At 43.9% G+C, this 17,465-nt stretch overlaps 1 protein-coding gene and 1 pseudogene across 1 annotated transcript; both read right to left on the bottom strand.

Annotated features, from left to right (window-relative positions):
• Nucleotides 1-664: 664 nt before the first annotated feature.
• LOC123589675 lies at nt 665-3,226 on the bottom strand (annotated as a pseudogene).
• Nucleotides 3,227-11,401: 8,175 nt separating this feature from the next.
• Nucleotides 11,402-17,464, bottom strand: SBDS (SBDS ribosome maturation factor). Its single transcript, XM_045461947.1, has 5 exons — nt 17,063-17,464; nt 16,276-16,405; nt 14,633-14,833; nt 13,090-13,254; nt 11,402-12,158 (listed from the first exon to the last, which is right to left on the bottom strand). The coding sequence occupies exons 1-5, from the start codon at nt 17,188-17,190 to the stop codon at nt 12,030-12,032; spliced, it is 753 nt and encodes a 250-aa protein (XP_045317903.1). The 5' UTR covers nt 17,191-17,464; the 3' UTR covers nt 11,402-12,029.
• Nucleotide 17,465: the final 1 nt, after the last annotated feature.

Raw genomic sequence — 17,465 nt, 5'->3', positions numbered from 1 at the left:
TTGGATTTGACCTACACATCCCCATCTCATTCTACGCATTTCTCAACCCTCTCATCACATCACCCACACATTCACCAGACTACAGAGTCTGCAAGTAATCAATCCACCTAAATAGAGCTTAGAGAGTCCTCCCTCCTGAAGGTCTTCTCACTTCTCTGATAACCCCTCAAAAAAGAAAAAAAAAAATCATGCCCTTCACTCATTCCTTCCATGTCACGTTCACATTTCATTAGCAAATCAGCAAGATGGACTTTTTCATCTCAATCCAAACAAGGTTAGAGAGAAAGAGTTCCTCTACTGAGCATCTCGATGCTCCGCCCACGAGTCTGGGGACCCTGGGTCCTGTTCTGCTTATGAGAAGGTCATTTTGGGGCACCTGGGTGCCTCAGTCGGTTGGGCTTCTGTGTCGGCTCAGGTCATGGTCTCGCGGTTTGTGAGTTCAAGCCCCGCCTCAGGCTCTGTGCTGACAGCTCAGAGCCTGGAGCCTGCTTTGGATCCTGTATCTCCCTTTCTCTCTGTGCCCCTCCCCTGCTCATGCTCTATCTCTCTCATTTATTCAAAAAATGAATAAATGTTAAAAAAAAAAAAAGAAAAAGAAGGTCGTTTCGTGGATTAAGAGTCTACATAAATTGTGGTCGATTTCAGCCCATACTGTGTTGAATAATCAGTAAAGCTGGGAAGTGAGCTCAGTCACCAAGATAAGGATCTTTATGGCTATGAGGAGACAGCAAACACAATCTGTATGCATCAGAGTTCTTTCTGTTGGAGTTGTCTTGACTATAATACAGCTGTTGATGCTGCCTGAATGTTGGTTGGTGGTATTCGAGGAAGGATGTGATTTGAATCGGCCTTGCCCTAACGTAGACACAGGTGTAATAAAATGGTTCTGATTCCACCCATCCTTTCTATAAATGCTCCGGAGATCCCGAAATTGCCATGATGTATCAAGACCTGGGCTGCTGCCCTCATCACTTTCGGAGATGATCTGTCTCCTCAGCCCTTGGTCATGTTCGTCAGCTTCTCTATCCTCCCTGAATCAGCCAGGGCTTTGACATTCTGCATGTTTTTGCCAGTGACCTTCCGCAGAGCACAGCAGATGGCCACCGTGGTCTCATCAGACAGCACACTGGGGCCAGTCCTGCCGGGAAACCTGTTGACCTGGTCTTGCATGGCATATTTCCAGTGAGCTCCTTGTGAACATCCAGAGCCATGTTCCTCTGGGAAGTTGCCAGAGAAAATACAACTTTACCGTATCCATTCTCAAAAAGTTCTATAAGGATGGAGAGCCCTTTTTCTCTGCGGAAGTCTGCCCGGATGTATGCCGCAAACTCGCAATTTCCAGCAGATGGTTTCTGGAGAGACCTGGCAGAGCCTTCCAAGGCAGCTGGGCTGGAACTTTCTGCTAGAAGGTTCAGGTATGGTTTTAGCACCGATGGATGCCACGGCATCTTTGGGGGGGCTTTGACAGTCCTGGGATAGGACTGACTCCATCCCATTGATCCTCTTGTGGTGTTCTCTGTTTCTTTTTCTTCTTCTTCCCCCAGCAACTTGACTCTGAATCCCTGCTGGGAGACTTTTCCTAGTAAGTCATCCAGCCCACTCAGCCCCAGCAGCCGGCCGACAGGACACGTTCCTCTGGGTGCACACGCGGTTCTCCACGGTCTGGCTGCTGTAATCGGATGTGTTCACGGATGTAGGGGTTGCATACCGCAGCGAGTCCACCGGCCCCTTCGCAGAAGCGCATTCGCGTCCTCGCCTCCTCCTCTCCAGAGCTGAGGTTCCTCAGGCAACCTGTCGTGTTACACAGAACGAGCGACATCTGGAATTTGATTTTGTGATCATCATCCAAAGACCAGTTACTCCGTCAGAGTGTGGAATGGTCACAGGGTTTGCTAAGGTCCAGAGAGCATCTCGAATGATTGCCATCTTTACAGCCTCACGTGAGGACACATTCCAGAGAATGCCTGTAACACACTCCCTCACTTCTGCGCCAGATATTCTCAAGTCGGAGCAAGGCAGGCACCCCACCAACGTTCTTTCATTGTCATTTTATTTTCATCTGTAGACTTGCCAAAACAAGGTTGCGGATGGCACCGTAAGCGTTCTGCTGAACTTGCCCAAGTCCGTGGTCCGAGAGGTCAACCAGATGCTCGATTCCCCCTACCCTACACACCTCCATTTTCACGTGGCTGTCACCGCAGTGCAGTGCCTCACATGGCCCGTGGGCTCCCCTGGGCTGAGGGGATCTGGTGCCGCGGCACGCGAATGACTTCGGGCAACTTGGGATCACACCAGGCGAACTCCCTGGGGTCCTTCTGAATGCTGTCTGTTGATAGGGCACGCGTGGTGCCCTCATCAGCTGGTGCTGGGTGCTGAAGCCTCTTACAATTGCCCTCTTGCCCTCGGTATTGTAGTGGCCCGTAGGGGTCTGCGTAGGTTGCCGTTGTGTTCAGAGCGTAATTATTCTTTTGGCATGTAAGGGCGCGTCGTTGGCTGGATGTGCTTTGCAGATTTCCGGCACCTGCTGAGCCTGTGCGATAGGACGCTGCCTGGTACCCTCGGAGCTCCATGGTTCTGTGGTTTGGGCTGCGGTACACTGGGCTGTAAGGGGCCCTCCCCTCACGCATAGGATTGGTGTGTAACTCAGGAGACAGAGCCGCATGAAGGTCTTGCCCAGGCTGGCTGTGCTGACCAGCACAGGAGCTCCGTAAGTCTGTCAAGCTGTGTGGCCGAGGTGGAACCATCTTTCTGTAAATTTCATACAGCTGCTGTCCAAATTGTTCCACGTCGTGAACAGTCCTTTGAAGGAAAGTCCCACGTGTCGTGGTATGGCGATCATCCCTGGGTGTTTGGGGGATGATGACACTGCCTAGCCTTGGGATGGTGAAGCTAGTTGATTCTGTGCATCCATCAGGGTCGGTGGGGACCCTACTGGGCTGGTGGTTTAGTACTGAGGGGTTGGGCCGTTGGGATTGGAGATCTGTTGGGAGGTGACTGAGCCAATCTGACTTGCAGCTGTTGGGAGAGGTGACTCTGTGAAGAGTATGGAGAGGCTGCCTGCTGAGCAGATAATGTGGTGGAGGAATATGCACTGGGGTTCAGGGGTTGGGAGTCGGAGAGCCAAATTCACCACCCAGAATTCTCAGTGATCCACTTGAGGAGACCCACCTGCGCTGATAACACAGAAAGGAGGCTGCGTTCTAGATGGAACTGAACTCACTCTTCTCATGGCCTGACCCAGTGTTCATCCTTCCGCTCTTGAATTCTTCACCAAATGGTTATCAGTTGATCCTATGAATGAAGGCTGCGGGCTGTTATCTGCCTTACTCAAATTCTGGCTGTTGCGGGAACTCCCTGCTTCCTGGGATCCACTGTCAGAATTTGTGTTGAACTTGAGTTACCCAGTGATCTTTCATGGAGAGAGGAGTGTTCTGGTGAATGTTCTGGCTCTGTCCTAATGAGATAGTTGTTGTGGCGGACAGCGCCAGAAACTCTAGGTTGGTTTGCGCCAGTATTTGGCACACCTGTCACTCTCCAAGGAACGGACTTCTCAGTTGAGCTGGTTCTGGCCATACTTGGTGATTCTGCCCCAAGCCTACATCCTTCTAGCTGACTGGCAGCGATCCGCCTTTCCACTTCCAGATCTCAGGCGAGTCGTTGAAACGGAAGCTCCTGCTGATGGGATGCCCAGCTAGACTAGTGGCTGTGGTCTCGGGTTCCATGCCTTCGCCAGCGGAGGCAGCTTCCTGGGCGGGTCTGTGGTTGCCCCTCCTCCACCAACCAGGCCTACTACTTAGGAGGGCATTCCTCTTTCCAGGCGTCACTCAGGGGATCAGGGACAATCTGTGCCCAGGGGTTGCCGCTGTGGCACCTGAGATATTACAAAAAGTGCCATGGCCAAGCAGCTGACGCCCCTTCCCCCGAAGCGGCCTTTCCCCACCACTCCCAGGGTGCATGGACTCAGCCCCGGTGTCCCCTGTACTGTCCAGAGGCCACCGCCCAGCCACCAGCCCACCTGTGCTGAATTCATGTTCTAAAATAACATAGTAATATCCGAACACAAACATTTATATCTAAATTCTGGACCCTGCCATGGAATTGTGCCCCGGGTGCTTATGTAACTTCACACTCTCCATATATGAAGGATGCTTACGACCGGGATGACTTTGAAGACAGGGTAAAATGAACCGATGTCTGAACCACACTCCAGACACACAGTTGCTGCGCTTTGAATAGTCGACCCTGCAACAACACAGGTTGAAATGTGTGCGTCCACTCACATGTGGATTTTTCTCGGTAAGTACAGCACAGCGCTGTAAATGTGTCTTCTCTTCCTTATGATTTTCTTAACATTTTCTTTTCTCCGGCTCACTTTATTATAAGCATACAGTAGATAATGCGTGTAATGTACAAAATATGCGTTAATCAGCTGTTTATGATATTGGGCTTCTGGTGAACAGTGTGCTATTAGTAGTTAAGTGTTTGGGGAGTCAAAAGTTATAGGGGGATTTTTCCCCTGGTGGAGAGGGTAGGGGGGGTGGGGAGGGGAGCTGGCACTTCTAACCCCTGGGTTATTGAAAGGTCAATTGTACCGATAGAAAGTACTGAATCAGCAAACATGCAGGGAAAATTCAGCCGTGTTCTTTATTTTATTTGAGCAAATTTGGTAAAGAAATTGCTGCAGAGTAGTTTCTTCGAAAAGCTCTGGGTATACTCAATATTTCTGCAAACCTTGGAAATGGAAATTTATTAATTGTTACTGTAGAGAGCCGGAGTCGAAAAGTGAAACCACTGCGATGAATTTGTAAGACGATAAAGAAGCATAAGAGAGAGAGAAGTTTGTCATTGGATAGTCTTTGGCCTTTTGAAAAGGAAAGTATTGTCCTACAAGCACATTTAAGACTGCAAGATGTCCGGGGCGCCTGGGTGGCTCAGTCGGTTGAGCTTCCGACTTCGGCTCAGGTCATGATCTCGCGGTCTGTGAGTTCAAGCCCTGTGTTGGGCTCTGCGCTGACAGCTCAGAGCCTGGAGCCTGCTTTGGATTCTGTGTCTCCCTCTCTCTGTGACCTTCCCCCGTTCATGCTCTGTCTCTCTCTCTGTCTCAAAAATAAATAAACAAACAAACAAAAAAAAAGGACTGCAAGTTGTCCATGAGCCCTTCGGGGGTAAATTACCCGTGCACCTGCCCGCACCCCCACGGTGGCTTCTGAGGGAAGTGCCTGAGGTGTGCGTGGGGCGCTGGAGTTCGTGAGGCAGAAGACTGGGTGGCCGGCGGACTGCATGTCAGATTCTACAGCTGTGTTTTGGAAATCAGAGTGTCTCTATGAAAGTGGCCTCGTCTGAGAGGCAGCAAATGCAGAGGCCAAGGAAATAAGGGCTCAGAAAAAAAGTGAGTTCATTCTCGTTAGAAATTTGGTGTTTTACACTAGACTTTATTTCTATGCCATTTGCTTGGTATTCCTTCTAAAGGAGAAGACCCATTAAAAAATTTTTTTAATGTTTATTTTTGAGAGAGAGAGAGAGAGAGAACGAGCAGGGGAGGGGCAGAGAGAGGGGGAGACACAGAATCCGAAGCAGGCTCCAGGCTCCGAGTTGTCGGCACAGAGCTCGACGCAGGACTTGAACCCACGAATGGGGGGGATCATGACCTGAGCCGAGGTCGGATGCTTAACTGACTGAGCCACTCAGGGACCCTGAGAAGGACCAATTTTTAAAACTGAAATGTCTTCTAGGGTGCCTGGGTGGCTCAGTGGGTTAAGTGTCTGACTCTTGGTTTCAGCTCAGGTCATGATCTCACGGTTCGTGAGTTCCAGCCCCACGTTCAAGCCTCTGCGCTGACAGTGTGGAGTCTGCTTTGCATTCTCTCCTCTCTCTGCCCCTTCCCCACTCATCCTGTCTCTCTTTAAAGAAAATAAACTTAAAAAAAAAAACAACAAAAACAAAACCCCCAACCCTCCCTCCCCCGACATGTCTTCTGAGAAGTTACTTATCTTCCTGCTTGGAAACCTAATCTAATGCTGTAACTTACCTGGCGGATACTTCTCGTCTACTAACTGCCTCGTAATAATTTTTGGTCAAAGTAACAGAATAACCATGTACAAAGAGAACGGTATATGCTCTCTGTTTTAAAAAGCAAAATATGAGACCAGAGATATGGGTCTCCCCCCAAGAAAGGAATTATCTTCAAAATGAAAGGAAACTCTGAATCAAATCACTGACTCAAGTGCTTCTTAACGCCGTGCCATGAAATGGCTTAGTTTGTGCTGATATGAAAACGAAATTTACAAGCTTCTGAACTCTATCAAGAGCTTGGGCCAGCTGATGATCCAATCTCAAGGTCCGAAGCAAGACCAAACTTAATTATGTTCTGTGGTTTCCTTTGTTGTGTTTCCTTCCACTTAATATAAAGAGATAAAGACTCTTACAAACTGTTTTAGTTACAGAACTTTATAGACTTTAAACCTTTCTTTAAAATTTTATTTTAGAGAGGGGAGGGAGGAGTGGGAGAGGGAGAGAGAATCTTAAGCAGGCTTGGCGCTGAGCACAGAGCCTGACTTGGGGATTGACCCCATGGCCCTGGGATCATGACTTGAGCCGAAATCAAGAACTGGATGGTCAACCACTGAGCCATCCAGGTGACCTGAGCTTTATAGACTTTTAAACCTTTAAAGTCCTATGAATGTCAAAGTTTCTGCAAAGTATTTTAGATAATTGTGGAGAGGCACACTAATTGGTTGGGGTAATAGATAATAGTGGTTCCTCATTCACTGATGGCAAATGAACGTTTTGAATTTAAAATTTTTCCTTGTCTTTCTGGGTTTTTCATCTATAAAAAGCTATGAAAGCCCCAGAGTCACTTTTCATCATAAGATGACCACTATAATTAACGGACTCTCTTGTGCAGATATTTACAAGCTTAGATTAAATCAAAGTGCTGCTGATAGTTTCAAAACCTAACACTGTAGGGAGTTAGATTTTCATAACCTATGAGGAAATAGGAGACAGATGTGTGATTTGAGGAGACATTCAGGGAATCATCTATTGAATTATCAAGTGCTTACTATATTAAGCTCCCGTCCTCCTGGGAGCCTCATTTTGCAGGAGCAATGTGGCGATTGCTAGAACCAAGGCCTGGCTTCCCAGTGTAATCTGGGCAGATACTCTGCTTATATCTGATCCTCACATCTGTCTACTCTCTGGTATGGGCATATTTTATCAGTGAGGACAGAGGCTCAAGCTAAGAGTCACCTCTGGCCAATGTCCATCCACATCTGTTCACACAAGGAGGGAACTTTGCTCTGTTTCCAGCACAGCATAGAACTTGGGAAAAATGTGTATTCATATCTTCTGCTCATCACTTAACTGAATGTTTTTTAGGGGTTGAGTTGTATCGGTTCTTTGTATGTTTTGGATACTAACCCTTTATTGGGTTGTCATTTGTAAATATCTTTTCTCATTTTGTTGTCTTTTAGCTTGTTGATTGTTTCCTTTCCTGTGCAGAAGCTTTTTATCTTGATGAAGTCCCAATAGTTCATTTTTGCTTTGGTTTTTCTTGCCTTGGGAGACATATCTAGAAAGATGCCTGTGCTTTCTTCTAAGATTGTTATGGTTTCAGGTCTCAAGTCTAGATCTTTAATCCATTTGGGTTTCATTATTTTGTATGTAGCTGTCCAGTTTTGTTGAAGGGACTTGTCTTTTTCTCATTGCTTATTCTTGCTTCCTGTGTCAAAGATTGACTATATGATCGTGGTTTATTTCTGAGCTTTCTATTCTGTTCCAATGATCTATTTGTCTACTTTTTGCCAGTGCCCTTTGTAGTATATCTTGAAATCTGGGATTGTGATACCTCCAGTTTTATTCTTCTTTTTCAAGATTGTTTTGGCTATTTAGGGTCTTTTGTAGTTCTATACAGATTTTAAGATTATTTGTTCTTGTTCTGTGAAAAATGCTGTTGGTATTATGATAGAGACTGCATTAAATGTGTAGATTGTTTTGGATAGTTTGGATATTTTAACAATATTTGTTCTTCCAATCCATGGGCATGGGGTATCTTTCCATTTCTTTGTGTCATCTTCAATTTCTTTCATCAGCGTTTTATAGTTTTCACAGTACAGGTCTTTCACATCCTTGGTTAAGTTTATTCCTGGATATTTTATTATTTTGGGTGCAATTGTAGATGGGATTGTTTTCTTAATTTCTCTTTTTGCTGCCCTGTTGTTAGTGTATAGAAATGCAATGGATTTTCGTCTGCTGATTTTGTATCCTGTACCTTACTGAGTTATTCATCAGTTCTAGCAATGTTTTGGTGGAGTCTTTTGGGTTTTCTCTATATAGTATCCTGTCATGTACAAATAGTGACTGTGTTTCTTCTTACCACTTTGGATTCCTTTTATTTGGTTTTCTTGTTTCATTGCTGTGGTTAAGACTTCTAGTACTAAGTTGAATAAAGTGGTGAGAGTGGACATCCTTGTCTTGTTCCTGACTTTAGAAGAAAAGCTGTTTTTCCCCATTGTCTGATGTTAGCCGTGGGTTTTTCATATAAGGCCTTTATTATGTTGAGGTCTGTTCCCTCTAAACTGACTTTGTTGAGGGTTTTTAATCATGAATGGATGTTGTACTTCGTCAAATACTTTTTCTGATCAGCAGCATTTAATGCCTGCAGGGACAAGGGCCAGTGATTTTCATCTCCACGTGTATGTATCCGTGATGATACCCTCAAAATTAATGAGTCGAAATGGAATTTCACAGCAACAATTCTTAGCTAAAAGTATAATCTTGACCTATCAGCTTGGATATTCTAGCTCCTATCCAGGAATGACTTAGTTTTTGATGATATGATTTTTATTCTTTCCCTTTTTGATGTATCACGTTGACTGATTTGTGAATATTGAACCACCCCTGCATCCATATAATCTGCAAAGTTTTAACTATAAATCCACAAATGATTTTACCTTAATTACGTGCAAGATTTCTAGTCTTGATTCTATCTCCACATGACAGTAAGAAATAAGTCTGTGGACCTCTTCCCTTGAAAAGCATGTCAACTATGCTTGTTGACCACAGGAAGAGCTCCACCATGAATCTTTTGGCATTCAAGTGGCTCACCAGACAAAAAGATCTCCTGAGATATAAAGTGTTGAGTGTAGGAGACAGGTCTACTTTTCTCTGCAGTAAAAGACTTGGCATTCTTCAATTTCACAACTTATTCACCTCCATTCTCTGCTAACCAGAAATCTGCAGAGATTCAACTAGGAATTTGGTGAAACGGGGGCATCCAAGGGGTGTTTGGAAGGGGTCCTGGGCAATTCAACTACGTGTACTCATTCTTGTGAAATCATTCCTGGGTAGAAGCTGGAATATCCAAGCTGATAGGTCAAGATTATACTTTTAGCTAAGAATTGTTGCCATGAAGTTCCATTTTGACTCATTAATTTTGCGGGTATCATCACAGATACATACACATGGAGATGAAAATCACTAGCCCTTGTCCCTGCAGCCATTGAATGCTGCCAGTGGCAAAATATGTATGCACAACTATCTTCATGATGCAGCAGCAGAAAAATGTTTTCCAATAATCAGTACCTTGAATTTCAGTAAGAGCAGATTGATAAACAAAACAAAAACAAGACCTCATAAAGATAATAAGGAGCCTCATTACTACCAAAGTTGTAGGGACCTCATGATGTGGGCTTGAGTGCAGCATGCAGGAAAAATCATGTGTGTGGCTACTGCTTATGAGCGTTACCCAATTTCCCCCCATCACAGCCTCACGGATATTAGGTGTGTATGACCACCTGGGACAAGTAAATGCAAGAGGCTGGTTGCAGGCAGAGATGAATGCCCTCAGGCCGAGGGGATCTGTGCAGATCAGAAGCCACCAAGCAGCACAACAGCATGCATCAGTATGAAGGGTGGGAAGCTTTGGCTCAAAGCCTTGACACCTATTCTAGCTTTCAAGATGGATTTGAAAAAGTCATTAGCAGACACATTTGTCATCACCCACCCTCACTGAGATAGCATGTATTACCCTACAGACATCTATTCCACACCTACTGGGTCCAAATGCGCAATGGCTCATCCTGCCCTTGGGGAGCTCACCGTCTAGCATGCCAGATGGGTATTTAAGCAGGTTTCTAGAACACAAAGTAGGGTGAAATCAAGGCCTAGGAGGGGGTTTCAAAGTGGCGTGAGGTCCCACGTGTATGGGGACAGGTGACGCTTCAGAGAAAAGGGCCGTGTTAACAGAAGAGAGTTAATTCTGAACCGTCACCCTGACCAACAGCACACAATACAGCTTGCACTGACAAAGCAAAGGAAACAGCTCGATCCTTAGAACAACCCATTGTAGCACCGGCACTGAGAGCATGACCGAGAACCACAGTTTTTTAACTACTTTTGAGAAATGAGATTCATATAAGGTAAAAATCTTTTATTTTCTATAGGTTCAGAAGCATGGCTCACATGTGATCTGCATTTGACATTTCTAGAGGTTCCAGCTTTTTAGGAGATCAGTAACGAGAATGAGAAAAACTCATGGCAACGTTCTAACTTTCCTGCTCAAGGTGCAGCTAATGAACACTTCCGGTGACCAGGACTTCCAATCTGCAACACTGCTTTAACTGTCTAAGCTGGAGATGAAGTGTAAACCTGACTACTTAAAATCTTCCCTTGGGATTGAGTTTAGATCGTCTTCATGAAACAAACTGCACCAGTAAAATGGAACCAGTGAGGGCCATCTTAAGGATTGGTATTAAAACAGTAATTCAATTTCAGCACCACAGAAAGCGTTGTGTTCCCAAGTTATCAAGCAGGAGTACTTCTAACACTGTAAGAAACAATTTTGACTTCCTAATTTTGATTGGAATTATTTTCAAACGGTCCATTTCTGTGAACTTCTATTAGCAATGAATTCTGAACGCGTATAAAACCCATCTGGGGTTTTCAAGTCAAAACCTCTTCTAGTTAAAAACTTCTATCCATAAAATACGTTTGTATGTTAAGTTTGTTTTTTTTTTTTTAGGTAGGATTCACACCCAGCGTGGAGCCCAATGCAGGGTTCAAAGTCATGCCCCTGAGGTCAAGAGTCAGAGGCTTAACTGACTGAGCCAGCCAGGTGCCCTTGCATGTTAATTTTGAATGAAACCCTAATTTACGTTCTAGAATATCTTTTTGAAGATAAGCAGATTGAAAACAACTTGCATGTTGTCCATTTAAGTACTAAAATAGTTATATTCAATTATATCCCGAATCACTAAGATTTATCAGGTGTTCAGCAGAACAGGCTCTGTTCTACCCACTCCTCATGGGGCTTATTTAGTCCTGCTGCGAACTCTCCAACCCTACCAGACAACAGGCAGAGAAAAGAAGGGAGCTTGGAAGCTGCTAGAAACACAAGCCATGGTTTAATAAAAATAAAGAGTGGCTTTATTGATAACATATAATTGCAGCTACATTAATATATATTATAAACTTTAAGGATTAGAAACCAATGACTTTATTCTTTACCGAGAATAATGTAGGGTACGGCCATATGTTCCGCGAATCTTACTTCAGCCCCACACAGTGGTCCTAGATCTATTTTTCACAAAATCAGGAAGTCACCATCCAAGCTTTGTATCAGGCCACACGTTTCATTAAGTAGAAATAAGACATTATGTTTTCTTCAGCAAATACCCCTTTTGTCACGTCGTCCTATCTTCTCACATTTATCTTAATATACAAAGCTTAACTTTTCACCCCCAAGATAACGGGCACACTGGAAAGTGCAAGTCATGAGACAGCAGCAAAATGCTACTCTGCCCTTTGTATCCTGGATTTTTCATTTTTGCCCCAGACCCCGCTTTATCATTAAAACTACATGAATCCCACAGTGTGATACTTTATCAGAAAAGTCTTTTTGTGTACACGTTACCACAAAGATGGAAAACGTCAAACAGTCCGAGCAAGTGTTTGGCAGACCACAGAAAGGAAAGAGGACCGTGGGAAAAGAAAACGCTTTAGTGTTTTAGAGCTGAAGAGCTTGACGGGCGTCATTCAAATTTCTCATCCCCTTCTTCCACGTCCTTCAGGTTGAGCACTTCCAGAGAACCTTTGCCTTTTGTCTCCTTTTTTATGAGCTCATCGATTTCTCTGAAGCAGCCTGGGTCAATCAGACACACCTGAAACACGGAACACAGGTGCTCAGCAGGTGCAGCGGAATGAACACAGCCCCCGCTTTCTCTCAGACACACAGCACGTTCCAGATGTCTCTACTGCTACCGTCCTACAGCGCAAGAACGAAGACCGAGCACAGGGAAGCAGGCAGGGCTCTAGTCTAGCCTCGCTCTTTTCAGTGCACACACAGGCCCTGCGACAGGCGTTAACCTCCCCGTCTGAGGTCGTCTCTGGACTCCACAGCCATCAAGTGAAGTGGCTGCAAGAGGAGAGCGTGGCTCTTTTGATACTACAGTTTAGCGCGAGGATTTACAGTCTGGCGAGAGCACCTCTATTTATCCACGTCAGAAGGAGAAAAAGCAGCTTGAAGGCCTATTTAGAAATCACATGTGAAGTTCTGAAAAGACTGGAGAACTTCAGAATGTCAGATGTGTCCCTTCGCGTTTAGGGAGGAATGCCCAACAACCCCGGCCAGAGCTTGTTTATACTGGCGCTGGAGCCAAATCTCAGGGCCCGGGTTTGCAGACAACCGAATCTCTGCTGCGTCTGACACTGTGGGGCCAGGACCCAAAGACACCATGCTTTGCCGCGTCTTTAAAATGTTCTATGGGCAATGAGGCCGTCCAACTTTTCGTCTTATTTCCAATTTCCTCATAATAGAAGACTCACCGTAAAATATATTCTCTCGTCTAAACTGAGCATGGATTTAACCAGAAAAAACAAACCATCCCCCCCCCCCCCCCCAATCCCAAGTTGTGCTTAATTTAACTATAATTTCGTTTTAGTCTGACCTAGAGATTTTTACTTAATGCCAGGTAAGATGTTTCTGGAAATGTCTATTGTTCACACCTTTAAATGTCTGTGACACATTTATGACTAGAAAACAGATGATTCTGGTAACATGGACGCAAAAGAATAAGAATATTTTTATCTTACAATTTCTAACTGCTGACTGTAGTCTTCGCTTTCTATAACCTTGATTAGGGGCTTCAGCTTTTCTTTCAGCTTCTTCCCTTCATTCACTGGAAGAAGGAACCGAAGTCTCATGTGAGCACGTTCGATCTTCATCTTCTCCTTTAACTGCTTTATCACTTCCAAAGCCTGGCGAGACCAAATTGAAAATGTTGGCAATTTCTTTGCTACCTTTGCTGCATTACTTTGTAAGGTATTCAAGACAAAGCAGTTCCCATCCAGCCAAATTAGACGGTGGTTTTTAGATAGGACACAAAGAACATAAACACCCATAGAAAAGAGAAGATAAATTGGACTTGAAGATTACACACTTTTGGGTTTCAAAACACTATTGAGGAAGTGGAGACAGCCCATTAAATAGGTGAAAATATTAGTCAATCACACATTTGATGAGGTGCTAGTCTCCAGAATATATACAGAACTCTTACAACTTGATAATGAAGAAACAAATAAAGAATGGCCAAAGAATCTAAATACTGATTTCTCCAAAGATGACCAAAGGTCAACGGGCACATGAAAATATGCTGAAATCACTTGTTATTAGGGAAATGCAAGTCAAAACCAGAATAGTACACCCAGGATGGCTGTAATAAGAAAGGTGGATTAACAACAAATATCAAAGATGTGGAGAAATCGGAACCCTTGCACACTGATTGTGGAAATGTAAAATGCCTCAGCTATTTTGGAAAATGGTTTGGCAGTTCCTCAAAAGGTTAAATATAGTTACCATATGACCTAGTAATTCCATTCCTGAGTCCAGAGAAATGAAACACGTCCACACAAAAATTTGCAATGAATTTCAGTGCAGCATTATTCATGATAGCTAAAAAGTAGAAACAACACAAATACCCATCAACAGATGGATGAATCAACAGAATATGGTATTTCCATACAATGGGTTATTGTTGAGTCCCAAAAAGGAATAAAGCACTGATATGTACTACAACAGGTATGAACCTTCAAAGGGCCACATATTGTCTGATTCCATTTATATGAGATGTCCAGAAAAGTCCATAAAAACAGAAAACAAATTTGCTCAACAGCTGTGAGAAGGGTATATGAGGAGTGAGTGCTAATGGCCACAAGGTTTCTTCTGGGGGTGATGGAAACGTTCTCAAGTTAGGTAGTAGGTAAGGCTGCAAAAACTTTGTGAATATGCCACTGAATTGTTCACTGTAAAAAGATGACCTTGTATGTCATGTGAATTAGATAAAAATCAAAAAAATCTAAGATGTGGAGTTGAAAGGATTCTTTAAAAATTCAAGTTTTATCTTTAAAGGTTTGACTTGGATAGGAAGATGAGAGCTGTAGTACATTTGTTTAGTTAAAAAAAATTCCATTACTTTTCCCTAAAACCCCCATCATTTCCTTCCTCCCTCCCCCTAACCTCCTACCTTACTGCTTCCAAGTAGTATCACTTTATTATCACAGACAGATCATTTTCAGTGGTTTCTTCAGAGAAAATTGATTTTCATTTGGATACTTTTTGACATTAAAAACCACTCACCTGCTGTTTTGTACTTTTATTGGTTTTGACTGAATAGTGGATGTCCTTCATGGCTCTCTCTATAAGGATAACAGTGTACGGTCTCTTTGTTTCAGGGTTCACACACTTGTCGGCCACAATGGTTGCAATGTCCCTGAACATCTGCTCCAGCTGTGTATGCCGTTCTTTATCTGATACTTGAACCTCTCCTTTAGTCAAAATCTAAAAAAACCCCAGATTTAAATGTCTTTATTGCACATTATTTGTTAACTGACCACAAGAATTAATAACTTGGGAGAGAAAATTAAATTCCATCCTCTTCAGCTACTCACATATAGGTAATAAATTGAACTTTGCCTAAATGATACACTGGATTATCTTGTGCTCTAAGATACTATTTATTTAGGTGGCGGAAGGGGAAAGTCAACTTAGGCAAAGGTTGTAAATGGTGAAACCCTTGAAAAGAAAATTTAATTTTAGGTATATTATGCTCAAAATATAAAAATGGACAAAAATAAGGTAATTTAGTAGAAAATTTAAGTTTTGGAGACTTTGGCAAAATATATTCATGTCCTGCATTATTAAAAATGATGCCACACAAAAAGACTCCCCAAATAATCTGACTAAAACGAGCAGAGAACTCGAATAGACATTTTCTCAAGCAAGACATACAGATGGCCAACAGACACATGAAAAGATGCTGAACATCACTCCAACACCACTCATCATCAAAGGAATGCAAATCAAAGCACAATGAGTTTTCACCTCACACCTATCAGAATGGCTAGAAATCAAAAAAACAAGAAACCAACAAGTGTTGGAGAGGATGTGGAGAAAAAGGAACTCTCAGTGCCCTGTTGGTGGGAATGCAAACTGGTGCAGCCGCTGTGGAAGACAGTATAGAGGTTCCTCAAAAAAATAAAAATAGAACTACCATGTGATCTTGTAATTTCACCACTGGGTACTTACCCAAAGAAAATGGAAACACTGATTTGAAAAGATATTTGCACCCCAGTGTTTATTGCAGTACTCTTTTCAATAGCCATGATGCAACCTAAGTGTCCACTGATAGATGAATGGATAAAGAAACAGTATACATACACAATGGAATATTACTCAGCCGTAAAAAAGAATGAGATCTTGCCATTTGCAATGACATGGATGGACCTAAATGGTATAACGCTAAGTGAAATAAGTCAGACAAATGATTTCACTCCTATTTGGAATTTAAGAAACAAATAAACACACAAAAAAAGGGCACAAACAAAAAAAGACTCTTAACCATAGTGGCTGCCAGAGGGGAGGTGGGTAGGGAATGGGTGAAATAGACAAAGGGGATTAAGAGGTACAAACTTCCAGTTATAAAATAAGTCACAGAGATGAAAAAACAGCATATGGAATACAGTCAATAAGACTAATAACATTGCTTGGTGACAGGTGGTGACGACACTTATCATGGTAAGCACTAAATTACAGAATGCATACAAAAGAACGCACAGTGATGTGTGTTGTTGAATCACTATGTTGTACACCTGAAACTAATTCTAACACTATTAATTATACGTCAATTAAAAAAGTGATGTTACTCAGGTCATGCCTAAAAAATAACGATTCAAGTTTAACATACGTTCAAGTACTTCTAATACATAGCTCTTAGAACTCACCTGCTTACAGATTTCTGTCTGGTCATCTGTTCCAAATGCACTGATCAGATCTTCCTTCTTTGCAACTTGACCTTTGGAAACATTTACAAACACTGAGTGGGTCTGTAGAACTTCATCAAGGTCTTTTTCCCTTGTGACGGCAGGAGAGAAAAGTCCTAAGTGAACACACTTGAAACTTGGAAATTCATTCACATTTAAATACAAGATGGCAGTGACATAATAGTAAGAAACAACAAATACTCAGCGAGAGGGAACATTTTCAAAACTCAGAACCGTATCTGTATTCTCACTTACTCACTGGAGAAAAACGTCACGGGATCATGTATGAAACACTGAGCTGTGGGGGCAGAGGGCGGGCTGCTGCCAGGGAATTCCGATCCCTAGATGGCAGCAGCGAAGACACTACGCACTTCGGTGAAACTACAGGGCAAAGATCTGTGACATCGGGATGTGCTATAGCTACGGAAGTATTTGGAAGACTAGGTCTCCACCCTTTAACATTATTTTGGCAAAAGGGCCATATTTTGGGGATTTCTTGGCTGTAGCTTTCAGGACACCAACCAATTAAAACAAAACTCCAAACCAACAACCCAAACCACACCAATTCAACAAAAAGGGAACCCTGGATTCAGGCGCTAAGCTCGGGAAAGACAGTGACTTTTCACGCTCACTGCAGGAGTAAATTGTCCATTTCCTTTCCTGTCAAGACACCAGCTCGAACACTAGGGGCAGGCCGCCTCGGAGGCTACAAGCTCCGGCCAGAGCTCGGACGGAGAGGGTCACTCACACGCCGCTCCGCCAGCCGACGACTTTGTTCTTGTAGCAGGCGATTTCGAAGCGCTTCCCGGCGCGCTTCATCCGTACCACGGCCACATTGGTTAGGCGGATCTGGTTGGTGGGGGTGAAGATCGACATGGTGGCTGCTCACAGCCCTTCCCGGGTCTGGTGAACCAAGGCACACTCGTGCGGCGGGCCGGAGGGACCACCTGCGCCTCGCTGTAACGACCCGGCGGCGCGCGGCACGACCACCACCCACCCGGACGGCCGCCACAATACACCCAGTTGACTTATTGCGCAGGCGTCAGGTGTTGCGGAAACCGGGCGAGGAAAAGTGAGCAATGACGCCTGCGCATTGTGGCTTTTACGACATCGTTCGGCTCGCGACAAGAGAAGCGCTCTTCCTTGATGTA

The sequence above is a fragment of the Leopardus geoffroyi genome, chromosome E3, assembly GCF_018350155.1.
Source record: "Leopardus geoffroyi isolate Oge1 chromosome E3, O.geoffroyi_Oge1_pat1.0, whole genome shotgun sequence".
NCBI classification, from domain to species: Eukaryota; Metazoa; Chordata; class Mammalia; order Carnivora; family Felidae; genus Leopardus; species Leopardus geoffroyi.
This window is presented reverse-complemented; position numbering and strand designations above follow the sequence as displayed.

Coding starts and splice junctions, on each gene's coding strand:
- SBDS (XM_045461947.1), bottom strand. CDS start 17,190: ATGTCGATCTTCACCCCCACCAACCAGATCCGCCTAACCAATGTGGCC. Junction 13,255..14,632: donor ATAAAAGTACAAAACAGCAG/GTGAGTGGTTTT, acceptor TGGTCTCGCCAG/GCTTTGGAAGTGATAAAGCA. Junction 12,159..13,089: donor ACAGTCAGCAGTTAGAAATT/GTAAGATAAAAA, acceptor TCCGTGTTTCAG/GTGTGTCTGATTGACCCAGG.